Here is a 14229-nt window from a genome sequence, read left to right on the forward strand (position 1 = left end):
GGGCTTCACCTTCCTGGCTGAGCCTTTCACAAATTTTGTAAAATTCACACAAGCTCCGTTTTGTTTTATGCCACACATTCCATTTTGCCTCGTGTCTTGCTAAAGTTCACTGTTTGCACTTGCTGTTTAACAGGGAGTCAATGTGCATTGCATTCTGATGCCTTTATGGCAGAGGGCCTTCATTTCTTTGTGACGGACTCATCCCACACACTCCTTCTCGAATCCTCCACCCTTAGACTCCTTAAAGTTCCCAGACATTCTTAATGAGGGAGACTGGGCATTCTCTACTTTGACCCCTGTATTTCACTTCCCCTGAACATCCAGAGATATTGGTCGGGCACCCAACCTGAACTGGTCTGGACTCCTATGCAAGAAAAAACCTTCCCCTCTAGATTACTATGCGTGTAGATGAAAATCCACGCAAGCACAGAATGCTAGGGTGAAGGCCAGTGGGGAACCGCATGACTTTTCTCCTAGGCTACAAAGGAAAAAGGACCAGTCCAATTAAAACACTTGCACAATGAAATCCCAAAAATAAGAGTTGTCCTGCATCCTCCAGAACCCTCCTACCTGTAAGAAAAACGATTAAGGGAGAAGGAACCCAAGAGGTGCAAACGGGAATGGATCCGAAAACCTGAACGACGCACCCGAGACAGAAAAAGAACACAAATGCAAGTAGCTGCCCCGGGTGGCACAAGGACGAACCAAGGGAGAAAACACAAATACAGGAAACGTGCAGGAGCCATGTATCTGGGTCCACTAGAAAATCCAGTTAATTTCAGTCAGAGTACCAGTAGAATACACCACAGGCAAAATGACTATCCAGAAAAGATTTCAGTAGACAAATCCAGGGGTTAAAGTACCAGTAGGAAAAAACGGTCCGAAAGGAGAATCCAGTCACAGTTCCAGTACACACATGCAGGGGTCAAAGTACCAGTAGGAAAATGCAGCCAAAAAAGGACAATGCAGAAACAGTTCCAGTAAATGCAAGATCAGAACAGGCCACTGTTAAAAGAGAAACACAAAGCTAGCTGCTCAGTGTTTGAGAAGCACAGAGGGAAGATCTGGAAGATCTTTCATAGCTGGCAGCGACTAAAGACAGCAGGTCTTCTGCTGGCTTTTCCGTTGTGCGACTTCACTGCGCTGTAAGCTGCGTTCTATGTGATGTCATCACAGCGCAGTATGCAATGTCCTGAGCGCGCGTTGTCTGTGGGGTACTGTACTCCCGACATCTGCTTTGGGCCAGTCTCCACAGCAACCGCCAGCTTGCGCTGTAACGCTGCCGAGGAGCCCTGGGCATCGGCAGCTGGTCCCTTACAACAGCACTCTTTTACGCAGCTTCAGATAAGTCTGCTGCTTCTTACTAATCCAGCCCTATAATACTAATCCCACCCTATCTCCTAGGTGCAGCGCCAAGAACCTACTGATGTATCTTCGGGTGGTTCAAACACACAAGCAGGACACAGGAACCACCAGAGAGCTAGGGTTACAAAAGGTAAATGCTGCTTTATTATTTCAGCTTCAGTAGTAGAAGGTGAGCTAAGGAGATCAATAGTGTGCTGCCTCTACCCTTGGCTCTCTCCCTGCGAGTGCCCAACCGTCAATCCTGCAACCCCCTCACTCGCCACCTTCCATGCCTCTCACAAACATTCCAAGCTCCACTCACAGACCCACAGCTCTCATACCATATGTGAATCAACCTGACACTAGGATATAACACCTATCCTACTGTACATGTTCACTTTATTAATCGATGGGGTGATGGAAGTGTGTTTGTTTGTAGAGTCGCCACCTCATCTGCTCTTCATTGAAATACAATCGTATTTTTCTTTTTGGTAGCGTATATACGGTTTATCTGTAATTTCAATGAAGGGTTCTACAAAAATACAACCGCCACAGCCACAGTCGCATCCTGCTTCTCAGATCCCAGTTATGAGTCTCAATAATTTTCCCCTTAGCTTTGTGAGTGTTCTTTGGTTCCCAGGGGAGACAAAGCTCCATTATGTTTGGAGCTATATGACATAGACAAACTCTAAAGGCCATCTTCAGTGGCACTTTTCTCAGCTTTCTCCTTAGGAAGCTCCTCACTCGAAGATGAGGAGGCAGTGTGGGCCATCCGTGGCTCGGTAGAAGATGCCCATTCAGGAGAGCCACCTCTTAGGATTTCCCCTCCTCCACTGAAACCTTGAGCTAGAGGTTTCTTTCATCTGGTTACTTTTGGGTACAAATGTGTTCAAACTGAGCGATTCCCAGTAAAACCTTGCCGGTCAGGAAAAGGGTGGTGTTTGGGGCAGCTTTTTTCCTTTGAATCTTGGATTTAGGAATCTGATTGCTCAGGCTAATTATCCATCACGATTGGATATTTTGGGCGTATATACATCTTTGTATATGTGTAATCCTGGGTTTTAAGAGGCCTGTTTAACCATTGTTTTCAGCATACAGGAAGATGCATAGGCTTATTTTTTATTGTAATTAACATTTTACTTGAGTTAAAATAATAAGACGTTGTTTGTTGATTGATAGTTTGCTATATAGTTAAACTTTCATGTTGATCTGTGCTTCCAGCCCCGTTTCTTTCTCGGTATTCTTGTACAATGTTCATGTGTGATATTTGTCATAACATTTGTTGTGTGCGTTCTTTCGTATATGGTGCATTCAATATTTGTTGGTTAACAAAGATACGTGTAGAAGATCACTTTTTCTACAGTTGTCTTCCGGTGCAATTTGCAGAATGTCATGAAATATGTCTGAAGACTTTAACTGAGTAAACAAAACAATATTATTTGAATGGGGCGTTGTAATTGGCCATCTCTGGAGTTGGAGATGCACACCACCAATCTCTACCTGGCTGTGTCCACACCATTGAGGAATATTACTTTGTATTGAGACCTTTGAATTTGGTTTTGAATTACAATAACATTGCAGCCAAGGTGGGCCATCTTTCTGTTTTAAAAAAAAACAGAGGAGCGTGTTGCACACTGGTTTGTCTGTGAATGGAGTGAAAATGCAGAGCGATCGAGCCTGGAATGCTGCGATAATGGCCTGCTTGAGTGTTCTGTTGATGGCTGCAATTTCATGGTGGTGATTTGCTGGCTCTTCCCCTTCGTATCCTCAAAGTGTAACCCTATATCTTAAATACACCCGAGTCTACAGCATGCTCACTCCGACGTGTGTGCTGCTAAATGTTTGGATTTTGTTAAACGTTTATACTAACCTTCTTGGTTTCTGAGTCAAGTGAGAGCGCATTTATCACTTATTCATAGATGTAGCTGCAAAAAACTTTAAAGCTGCCACACTGTCAAAATGTAATTGCCAAATGACCCCTTCCCATTGGCTGAATGGAAGCATTCATTTGACTGGTTCCGGTCACCACTGTGCTTGCTTCCCTTATTGAAGGTTACCATTCTCTGCGGCGTTGCACCCTCGAGTGGAAGCAGGCGCGCACTGTACAACAAAGGCTGGGAAAGTTGCTTTCCAAATCCTTCTCACACATTTTAATTGTTTCCTTTGTTTCCTTGACCTGCTTTTTGTAGATAAATCAGCCACTCGATGGGGATTAACAGTGGAGCACCTCTTTGTGTCGCCTTTACAACCCGCTGCAGCCAGACCAACAGCTTTACCACCTCTTCTATAGAAATTATGAAACTGGTATTAACTGAATGGCAATTATGGATTTTTAACTCTTAATTCGCAGTAACTCATCAAGCCATATGTTCACATTTTTACCAAATATCGTTTTGTTGCACGTTTCGAAAGGGCATGAGTGCTGGAAAATCTACTTGAATACAGAGGAAACTAAGTATTTCGTGCAAGAGGAACACGACAAGAGAAGCTGAAAAACGAAAACCTCTTAATTTATCTTTTAAGATATATGATAGTGTTATTATTTATATAGATATTCTACAGTAGGAAGCTCTATTTTTGCGGTAATGACAATGGCTCCCCAGAATGCTGACTCCGAATCTATGCAAGTTCAGGAGCTACCTGTGGAACATCTGAAGAAGGAGAACAAGGCAAACGAGAGCCGGGATGAGATCAGCAGCGAAAGTTCCATCGACCGGATCCCGATCCGCCTCTGGGTGATGCATGGGGCGGTCATGTTTGGGAGAGAGTTTTGCTATGCTATGGAGACGGCCCTGGTGACACCAGTATTGTTACAAATTGGTAAGTGACAAATATATGTTAAATGTATGTTGCCAAATACATGCCTTGTCTTATCAGTTATTCAGTGCTACTGATTGCTCAGCTGCTGTACAGCATTAGATAACTTGATGGTGGGGGTATAATTTGTATTTAAGAAGAGGGTGACATTTCAAACCTGAATAACTCCTAGGCAACAACCGAGTACAGGCATTGGGGTAAGGAGCCCTTCCAAAAGAGCATTGTTGGATAGAACGAAATACACCACATGGTGAATAGGAACATAAACCAGGGACTGGAGAACATTGCACAATTGTTAACATTGCGAGCCTGATGCCAGTATTTTCAGGTTTACAACCCAGTTGGGCTTTTGAATTGGAGTTGAGTAATGGGACATTGAGGTGTTTATTTAAGCAAAATGTAGTTTCTCCAATTGCCTCCACTATAATGCATGTTGAAGTATGAGCGGCTTCTGAGGGTCTACCGGTATATTGAACGTCTTAATAGGCACATCACGCACACTGTCGCATACAATGCATTAGTGGTTTGGAAAAGCATCTTGGCTTACTTGTTCCTTTCTAAATATTTATTAGCTTCATGTAGGCAACACTAGTGGTTATATCGAAATTTAACACAGTAAAGAATGCATGTAAATCCTGGCTGATATTGGGATTGTTATGAAATGAAGACGGAAATGGGACATCATGTCAAAGAGAACTCTTGAAGTTGGTCAGTGGTGCAATATATGCAATGCTAGAGTTTAGTGGGATGCGCAGTATGTATGCCGAAGGATTTTCAACACCTAATGTACTGTTGAGTTAGGTTGTGTATTAGCCACAGTCGTTTGGCTATCGATCTTTTATGAACCTAGAGCTACTCTTTAAAATGCTTCTAAGAGCATTGATTTTTTTCCAGATAATGGAGACCTAGATTTTGTGACGATGGTAATCGTCCCTGTTCTCTTTTGGGTGCATCTTGGCCTTCTCATCAAAATGTAGAGAAATGCTTCTCAAATCTAGGCATCAACAGTTAGCCAAATGTTTCTCTTTCACAAGCTTTCCTTTTTAATGTTGTATGCAAAGGTGATGCCAAATTGTGTCCTGTGTGGGATCAAGCCTGCCACCAAATCTTGTGGTGTGAATAAAATCACAGGCAGAAACCCTAACATTGCATTAAAGCTGATGCAGAACTATTCTTCAGTTATTAATATGACGGTAAATGGTTGAAGTTGGCTCTCTTTGGGTGCAATTTGCTATTTCACATTTTAGTCTTATCAATATTTAGTTAATGAAATAATGAAAATGCACCCACCTCTAATGTCACAAGACCTGTTTTGTCATCATTATTATTGCGCTATAGTTTTTAAAGATTTGTGGAGATGATTTATATGGCTTTTTCTGAAGGCCCACTAGAACAACATTCCCAAAGATGTGTGTTGAAACCTTAGACCGCAGAATGGATTTCCACTGGCTTTCCTACTAGCTTAATATGAAACCAAGCCAGTAATCTGGTTTATCTGTGTATCCATTTGAGTGAATTGGTGGCAAATGAAAGCTAATGCAGTCTTTGCAGTAGTTACGAAATTCTTGTCTCGATAGTATTTTCCAGTGTAATGGCTAGCCATCAGTTCTTTGCACCTTGGAAAAGAAAGCGCTTTTTTTTTTAAACAACATAGTACCTTGCCTCTTCCCGCCCCCTCTCCCCTCCTTTTTGTCATTTGACGTTTTTATATTTTTATTATTACGAACCCCCTCACCACAAAACAGATTACCTTGTTTGCTGACCAGTGGGACTCCTCCTCTGGCAAGAGCAACAAAGGCAGTGTCCACATTATACTCTTTATTTAATGACCCATTATTTTGGCAGCTAGATGGAGGCCGGGCCAGAAGGTAATTTAAGCATTAGGGATGGAACTTTAAAATCAATGTAATTTGTTTCATTTATCCTTAAAGTGTTTGTCCACCCTACATGCACTAAACTGGCCGCTAAAATCAGTGGTTGCTGGGGAATTAGCGAGCAAAGCACATCATTGGGGTGCTGGGGGTTCTCCCCCTGTGAAAGGGTTGGAAAATTGGCTGCTAAAAAGCGCAATTTGAAGTCCAAGCCCACAGAAATTACATAAAAAGGATTAGGTTTTGCATACTAATGGTATATTATTCTTACAAGTGTAAGTGTGTTGGTGGTTTTTACAGCAGCTTGTATTGAGAATAGCTTGCACTATGTTGTATGCATAAAGACATTAATTCTGGACAGTGCAGGTTTATCCATTTTAAACAGCCATCCAATATCTTACCAAAAAATACACAAAGCTCGTCCAGATTTTTCAAAAGGTTTCTGGGGTACAACATATGGACTGATTTTTGACAATAAGGGATTCTTCCACTAAAGTAAATATTGTCACTGTTGGCCACTGAGAAACTTAGTGCTTACCATTAATGGCTCGTCCACGGTGTACCTCGACTCCTGGCTGCAGCTTGCCGTGCTGGCATGATCGAGCCCAGTGACTACCCACACGCATCCTCACATGTTTATGCTAGCGCTAGCATGGAAGAGATCAAGGTGGCCTTGCACAGGGCTTGAAGTTCAGATTAGATAACCAGGAGCTCAAAGCAGCTCATTGGTATCAAGCATTAACCAGTGACTAAGAGCTACCACTGCAGAACAAGAAGCTAGTACATAGCGTTCCACTAATATAATTGCCACATTAGATTGGAACATATAATTGTATCGGTTATATATGACCTCGTAGGCTTTAAATGTCGTGTCCAAAAGTGTATAGATTGTCCCAAATGCACAGAGTTAAATTCACATGTTTGTCATAAATTGACCTTGGGAGACTAAAGTGGCTGTTGGTGTAATACTAACCCAGCTCTTATAGTATGCAATCAGGAGCTAATTAGCTCCCAACTCGCCTCAATTTTGAACCCTGGCCTTGTCATTTTCTCCTCTGGAAGACCAATCTAACCTTGTAGCACCAACAAAGCGCATATGAGTGCAGGGATCTGGGAGCTGAAAACAGTAGATCCAAGCATACAAAGCAGCTGTGGGATTACTCCCACTTAAGGGTGGCCAGGAAAGAGTGGGGTTGGATGGATGCGGTGGCTTGGAGCTGTGATAAGGTGGGGTTCCAAAGACCGGAAGCATTTTAAAAAAATCGGTAAGCTGTTACAACATTAAACAAAATTAACACAAGCTGGAGATCAAAGCATCAAAAAGATGTAGCAAATGGCAAGGCTTCTCCAGGGACAACACGCCCACACACTCGCCCTCTCTCAAGCCTGGCCTTACATACCTAACCTGAGAAATGTAGCTTTGCTCTCTGCCCTGAGCCCGCAAAACAAGGGGTACTTTGGGAAGGAAGCAACACGGTTGTAGTATCTTGGATTGGCATTAACTTCAGGCAGGAACCACTCCAGAGCCGGGTATATAGAAAAGGTAAGCTTGCTTTATTGATACAGTTGCAGGTAGGAAGGTAAGTAAGGAGAACAGGTAACTCGCTTCTACTCTCTCTGGCTCTCTCTGCCTCTGTCATTCATGGAACTCCACTGAACCCTAGGTTCCAGGCCTCCCACCACATTCCAAGCTCCACTTCACTCACACAGACATGCACAGTCCATCCTGCCAGGTTCTAGGTCACAGCACACCTCCTTCCTCAAAAGATGAAAACTCTCCATAAGTGCACAAGGATACTTAACATAACGAGGAACTAAATCTCCTTCTGTCCTGGTGTGCCGGCTAGGATCTCGTGGCTGCCACCAGCAAGCACAGACTGCTCCCTATGAGCAGATAGACTTCACTAACACTCTCAACCACCAATACAGAACCTTGCTCCTTCCGTAACGGCCTGCCACACCCAAACACTAAACCTGCCACGTATAGGCACATCATCACTACAGAGCACCCCAGTCTCTGCAGTGCGAGCAACCACTTTATCGTCCAAAAATCCTTCAAGTTTCTTCACCAAGAACTCAATACAACACATGGAGGTTCAAATAGAGGTTTCAAAATAACAAACCTCTTTAGGCAAGACCAATTCGCACCAACACTGCTAGCCACGAACACCACCGCCCTCCAAAACAAAAGTAATGAAAAATATAGAAAAGTGACTCACAAAGAGCACAAAAACACAGTAACGCAACCACAAACGTGGTGCGTAGGGTATGCACAGACAATACTGTGCGAAGAATGCACAAAAGTACTAAAAAGATGCCAAATTAGTGCTTCCCAAAAATGTTAATTTAAAATAGCAAAATAAATTCCACTAAATCACTTGCCAGTTGCTGAAGCTTCACTTAGTCATTCCCTGACCACATGTCACCTAACAAAACTCAACTCACTAAACCACACTGACATAAAAACTCTGTGTGCCCCATAACTTGCTCAACTAATTCGCAAATTACGTTGTGCAAAGGAAACTATATCCCTCCACTCAAAAGGCACAATCTGGCAACAAAATACCTCAAGTAGGATCTACCACCAACACTCCTAGAACAACATTATTCTCAACAACTAATACTGGAGACAGATGTGGGCACCTGCCACACATTTTACCTACTGCACAGCGCTCAATCCCCACACATGACACGTCAAAATAAGTTTGATCAGTCTCCATTAAACATCTCAGAAGACACTTTGCCTTAGTGTCCCATGTAATTCATCCACTTAGGATTCAACTAAACGGCAAAACTCCACTTCTCCAGCATGGGGTCTGGCATGGATTCACATGCTCATGAATATTCCCCGTCATCAGGCTGGGAATCCTCGGTAAAGAAAAAACCAGTATCAGTTTCGTTTCTGATCTGTCTTTCGTAGTAACAACCAATCACTGGTCTCTGCTTCATACTGACCACAGCCAATGACTGCCCTCTACCTAAGCACCGCCTCTGGCAGCCATCTTCAGATTTTTACCGCACGTTCATGTGTTGGGATCCTCGTGCTATTGCTCTCGAGCGTTAGTGCTATTATTTTACAATTTTTTTCTCAAAAACTTCGTTTTTTTCGGTCAAAAGAGCCTCAAGCTCCACCGACTCTCCATCCGATCAACGGGGACCTGTGTCGGATTCGTCTGCGCCCCTCAAGGGTGAAGATTTCGTCGAGCTACGCTTTTGGAGGACTCCAGAAGCTTCTCAGGCCCAGACATGGCCCAGGAGAAGGGAAGCTCGACGCCCGGAAAGCTGTTCAGGATCTGTCCTGGATGCCAGCTGCAGAACGTCTTTAAGGAGGACGAACACTCCTTTTGTCTCTACTGCTTACATGAGGACAAGACGCACGTGGAGAAGGACTGTGCGTTTTGCGGCAATATGTCGGAGCGGACCATGAAGGACCGCCATCAACGTCTCGCCAACTGGCTGGAAGGGAAGAGCCCATCAGGCGAGAAGAAGAGGAAGAAATCCGAGCGGTCTTCTAAGACCTTTGAGGACGCCCCGGCGACAGGGGTCCAACACAAGGCCAAGCACCGCGAGTCCGCTGGCACCGGGAGCGCCGAACGGTCGGGCTCTACGGGCGCCAGGCAGGGCGCACCCTCCCCGGCACCTTCAGCCACGAGCCAACGCTCTGGGTCGGGTAAGAGGAAGGGCGAGCACCCGGCGAAGCTCCTGGAGAGGCCCCGGTCGAGCTCGAAGGCCCCATCGGAGGGGGAGCGAGGCAGTGTCCCCCCCCCTCAAGGATAAGGCGGTGAGCGCACCTAAGGTGGTGAAGGCCTTAATCCATCCGGCCAAGCCCTCTATCGATACTGTCGCGGCGGCCCTGGCTCAGCCTGTGGAGGCTACACCAGTGGTGGCGACCTCGGGGCTCAGCGTCTCCCTGCCACCTCGCAGGGAGTCCTCTTTTGTGCCCATCGATAGGACCCCCGTGAAACCCCCGGCGGGGAAGAAAAAGGGGGGGCAGGGCGTCGTCGTAGATTCGGCCTCAACCTCAGAGGAAGAGCTGATTGAGGTCTTAAGCCACGGCCTTGGCGTGGAAGAAGACCGGCCCGTCGGGGCTCCTGATCGCCCGTCGGATTCCCCTCTGCCAGTGCCGCAAGACAACTCGGCAGCCATTTTGTTGGCTATACAGTCCTTATGTTCAGAGATAAGGACGAGGCTACCGTTGCCGACGGAGGAACCTCTCCCGTCGGGGGATCCTGAACCGGGACCTTCTGGTGCTCCCCCGCCCAAGAAAAGGAGGATTCACCCTCTACCTCCTTTTCAGCCATCGCGCCCCGTCCAGCCCTCCTCCCCGTCCACCCGAGGGGATGATACGGGGACTGACACGGCAGCGACGGGTACGGACGACGAGGTATACGACGAGGATCTACCGTCGTCACCTCCCACCAGGGTTTCTCCGCCCGACGAGATTGGATCGTTCCACTCCATGATCGCCAGGGCATCCGAGCTTTTCCAACTCTGCCCTGAGGAGAAGAAAAAGGAAGGATTCCTTTATCAACGGCGCGAGGCCAAGAGGAAGACGTTCCTCGCGGTGCCTCTACTGGACGACATTTGGGATGAGGGCCTTGCCCTCCTCAAGAACCCTTCCACGACGCCGGCTAGAAGAGACCGGTACGAGAAGAAGTACCGGGTCCCGGACGCGGCCCCCCTGTGCCTCCGGGCGCAGCCTACCCCGGACTCCGTCGTCTCCGCGGCGGCCAGGAAGAAAGCGGGGGGGTGCGGCCTCCACATCGACTTCCCCACCGGACAGCAAGGGAAAGAAATTGGACGCTATGGGACGCAGGGTCATCTCGTCTGCAGCGACGACGATTAAAGCGGCCAACGCCTTGGCTATCGTGGCCCGCTACGACAGGGAGCTATGGTACAAACTGGCTCCCCTGCTGGACTTCCTACCGGAGGGCGGATGCCCTGGAGATCCTACAGGAAGGCGAGGTGGCGTCGGACCACGCCATCACTATTGCGACGGACATCGCCGACACTGGGTTTCGCCAGTTGGGCAACGGCGTGTGCCTTAGGCGGCGTGGATGGCTTAAGGCTACGGACTTCCGTCAAGACGTACAGACCAGAGTCCTGGACATGCCGTTCGATGGGAACAACATGTTTGGGAAAACAGTGGACGATTCCCTTCAGGCCATTAAAACGGACACCGAGACGGCCCGGGCCCTTGGGGTTCTGCAGCAACGACGGACGCCCTTTCGGAGCAGCGGAGGCAAGGGCGCCTCCAAAGGTTCCGGCGGCGGTTTCTCCACCTACCGTCAAGCGGCCCGCTCGTCGTCTCAGGAGGCCTACAGAGGACGAGGCAAGTCTGGCGGACCCCGCCATCTTCGCCAAGGAGGTCAAGGCGGCAAAGCCTCGTCGAAACAGGATTGAACCGGCCGTGGGGTCAGGGCCCCCACCGAAGCACCCCAGTGGGAGGTCGGCTGGCGAGCTTCGTCAGCGTGTGGGAGTCCATCTCCACCGACCATTGGGTGCTGGACGCCTTAGCCCGGGGCCACGCGCTCGAGTTTCAAAGAAGGTTCCCGCGCGTCCCCCCCGTGGCCAGGAAAGAGCTTCACGTCCCTCAGCTTCTCCTGGAGGTAAAGGCGATGCTCAGGAAGGGCGTCATCGAAATCGTCTCAAAGAGGCTTCGGGGCTCCGGAGTTTACTCGAGATACTTCCTCGTGAAGAAGAAGACGGGAGGATGGCGCCCCATCCTAGACCTGCGACGTCTGAACAAGTTCATCAAGGCGCAGAAGTTTCGGATGGTCACCCTCCAGCACGTCCTGGGGCAGCTGGAGGAAGGAGACTTCCTGTCGTCGTTGGATTTGGAGGATGCCTACTTCCACATTCCCATCCTAAAGGGGCACCGAAAATTCCTCAGGTTTGTGGTCCAAGGGCGTCACTACTAGTTCAAAGCCCTCCCCTTCGGACTACAGTCGGCACCCAGGGTATTCACCAAGTGCCTTGCACCGGTGGCGGCGCAGCTGCGCCGCGAGGGGATCCACGTCTACCCCTACCTGGACGACTGGCTCATCCGAGCCAAGACGAGGGAGCTCGCGTGGCTCACACGGCAAGGACCGTCCAACTTCTCACAGACCTGGGATTCTCCGTGAACTACGCCAAGTCCCACCTGGTACCCGCGCAAAACGCACTGTTTCTGGGAGCGAAGCTCGACACAGTGTCCCTTCTGGCCTCCCCGTCGGAGGAAAGGACCAGGTCCATCCTGGGCAAGGTACAGCGGATGTTGGTTTCCGACGCGGCCAAGGTGAGGTCCATCAAGTCCCTCCTCGGAATGATGTCTTCTTGCATCTACCTCATTCCCATGTGCAGGCTCCGGAAGCGCCCGTTGCAGGAGTTCCTGGACGCGCGCTGGATCCAAACGACGGGCGGCTTCGAGGAGAGGATCACACTCGACGAGAGTTTCCGCCGAGCGGTCCGGTGTTGGGGCACCCGCGCGCATCTGACGGCGGGCATGGACTTCCAGACCACAGACCACCAGGAGACAGTGACCGCGGATGCCTCCCTGGAAGGGTGGGGAGCGCACACCGAAAATCTGCACGCGAGAGGCCTCTGGCTCCCGACGGAGAAGTCCCTCCATATCAACGTCCTGGAGCTCCGTGCAGTGTTCTGGGCCCTCAGGTCCTTCCTTCCGTCCCTCAAGGGCAAGGTGGTGAGGATCTTCACCGACAACACCACCACCATGTTTTACATCAGGAAACAGGGCGGAACCAGGTCCCCAGCACTGTCCAAGGAGGCGCAGGACCTGTGGCATTGGGCAGTCGCCCAAAGGATGTTTCTGGTGCCGTTTCATCTGGCAGGGATAAAAAACACCATCGCCGACTCACTCAGCAGGGAGCTGCGCTCGTGCCACGAGTGGGAACTACGGCAGGATCTAGTGGATCGCCTCTTCCGACGGTGGGGCACACCCCAGATCGACCTGTTCGCGACGGCGACAAACTCCAAGTGCCGGAGGTTCGCCAGCAGGTTTCCCCAGGCGAGGAGCGTGGGCGATGCTTTCTCGTTCCCCTGGGAGGGCCTGTTCCTCTACGCGTTCCCTCCTTTTCCACTGCTAATCCGGCTCGTCAACCAGCTCAAGAGGTCACGGTGCAGGATGATCCTCGTCGCACCTACGTGGCCGAGGCAGATATGGTTCCCGGACCTTCTGGACTTGTCAGCGTCCCCGCCAATCAAGCTGCCGGTGGACGCGGATCTACTCTCCAGGGAAGGAGGCGCCATCCTCCACCATGACCCGAAATCGCTGAACTTGCAGGCCTGGCTCCTGCAGCGCTAGAGTTTGGAGGATACGACATACCGGCCGACTGCAGAGAGGTTCTTGCAAAGGCCAGGGCGTCCTCGACTCTTAAATGCTACGGACACAAATGGAAGAGGTTCTCTGTCTGGTGCCACGCACAGAAGATTAACCCTCTACGGATTACGGCTCCCCAGGTACTGCCGTACCTGCTGACGCTGGCCAAAGCTGGACTGGCACATGCGTCCATCAAGATTCATCTTGCTGCGATCTCCCGATACACCAGAACCACGGGCCGGTCGTCCCTGTGGTCTCATCGTCTGGTGAAAGAGTTCATGAAGGGACTGTTCAGATCGTTCCCGCCGGTGAAGGCGCCGGCCCCGGCGTGGGAGCTCAACGTGGTGCTGACCAAGCTCAGGGGACCTCCGTTCGAGCCTCTGCACTCGGCCCCGTTGAAGTTTCTGTCGTGGAAAACCGCTTTTCTTGTGGCCATCACCTCCGCACGACGGGTGGGAGAGATCCAGGCCCTTTCCTGCAAGGCCCCGTACTTGACTTTTCACGACACGAGGGTAGTGCTCAGGACGCACCCCTCCTTCATGCCCAAGGTACCGTCGGACTTCCATCTCAACGAACCCTTGGTGTTGCCTGTGTTCTTCCCGTCGCCTTCGTCGCCGGCTGAGAGGACTTTGCACTCGCTGGATGTGGCTAGAGCGCTGAAGTTCTACGTGGACCGCACGAAGTGTTTTCGGAAGACGTCACAACTATTTGTGATCTTTGGACCTGTCAATCAGGGGAAGGCTCTCTCGAAGGCTTCCATTTCCAGATGGCTCTCCGGCTGTATCATGTACTGTCATCGGTTGGCAAACCGACCGCTGCCTGGCCGTCCGAGAGCCCATTCCACCAGAGCGATCGCAGCTACCACGGCGTTCCTTTCTG

General features: G+C 49.3%; 1 protein-coding gene across 1 annotated transcript in view; it reads left to right on the plus strand.

The window, feature by feature from the left end:
• The window catches only part of SLC45A4 (solute carrier family 45 member 4), a 560586-nt gene that overhangs the window by 181976 nt on the left and 364381 nt on the right, over window positions 1–14229 (plus strand). Inside the window, exon 2 of the mRNA XM_069621710.1 lies at window positions 3534–4164. Coding sequence (XP_069477811.1) covers window positions 3930–4164 — 235 coding nt within the window. The 5' untranslated portion in view covers window positions 3534–3929. The remainder of the gene's footprint in view (window positions 1–3533; window positions 4165–14229) is intronic.

Source organism: Ambystoma mexicanum, chromosome 5q, assembly GCF_040938575.1.
Source record: "Ambystoma mexicanum isolate Mex_15411 chromosome 5q, UKY_AmexF1_1, whole genome shotgun sequence".
NCBI lineage: Eukaryota > Metazoa > Chordata > Amphibia > Caudata > Ambystomatidae > Ambystoma > Ambystoma mexicanum.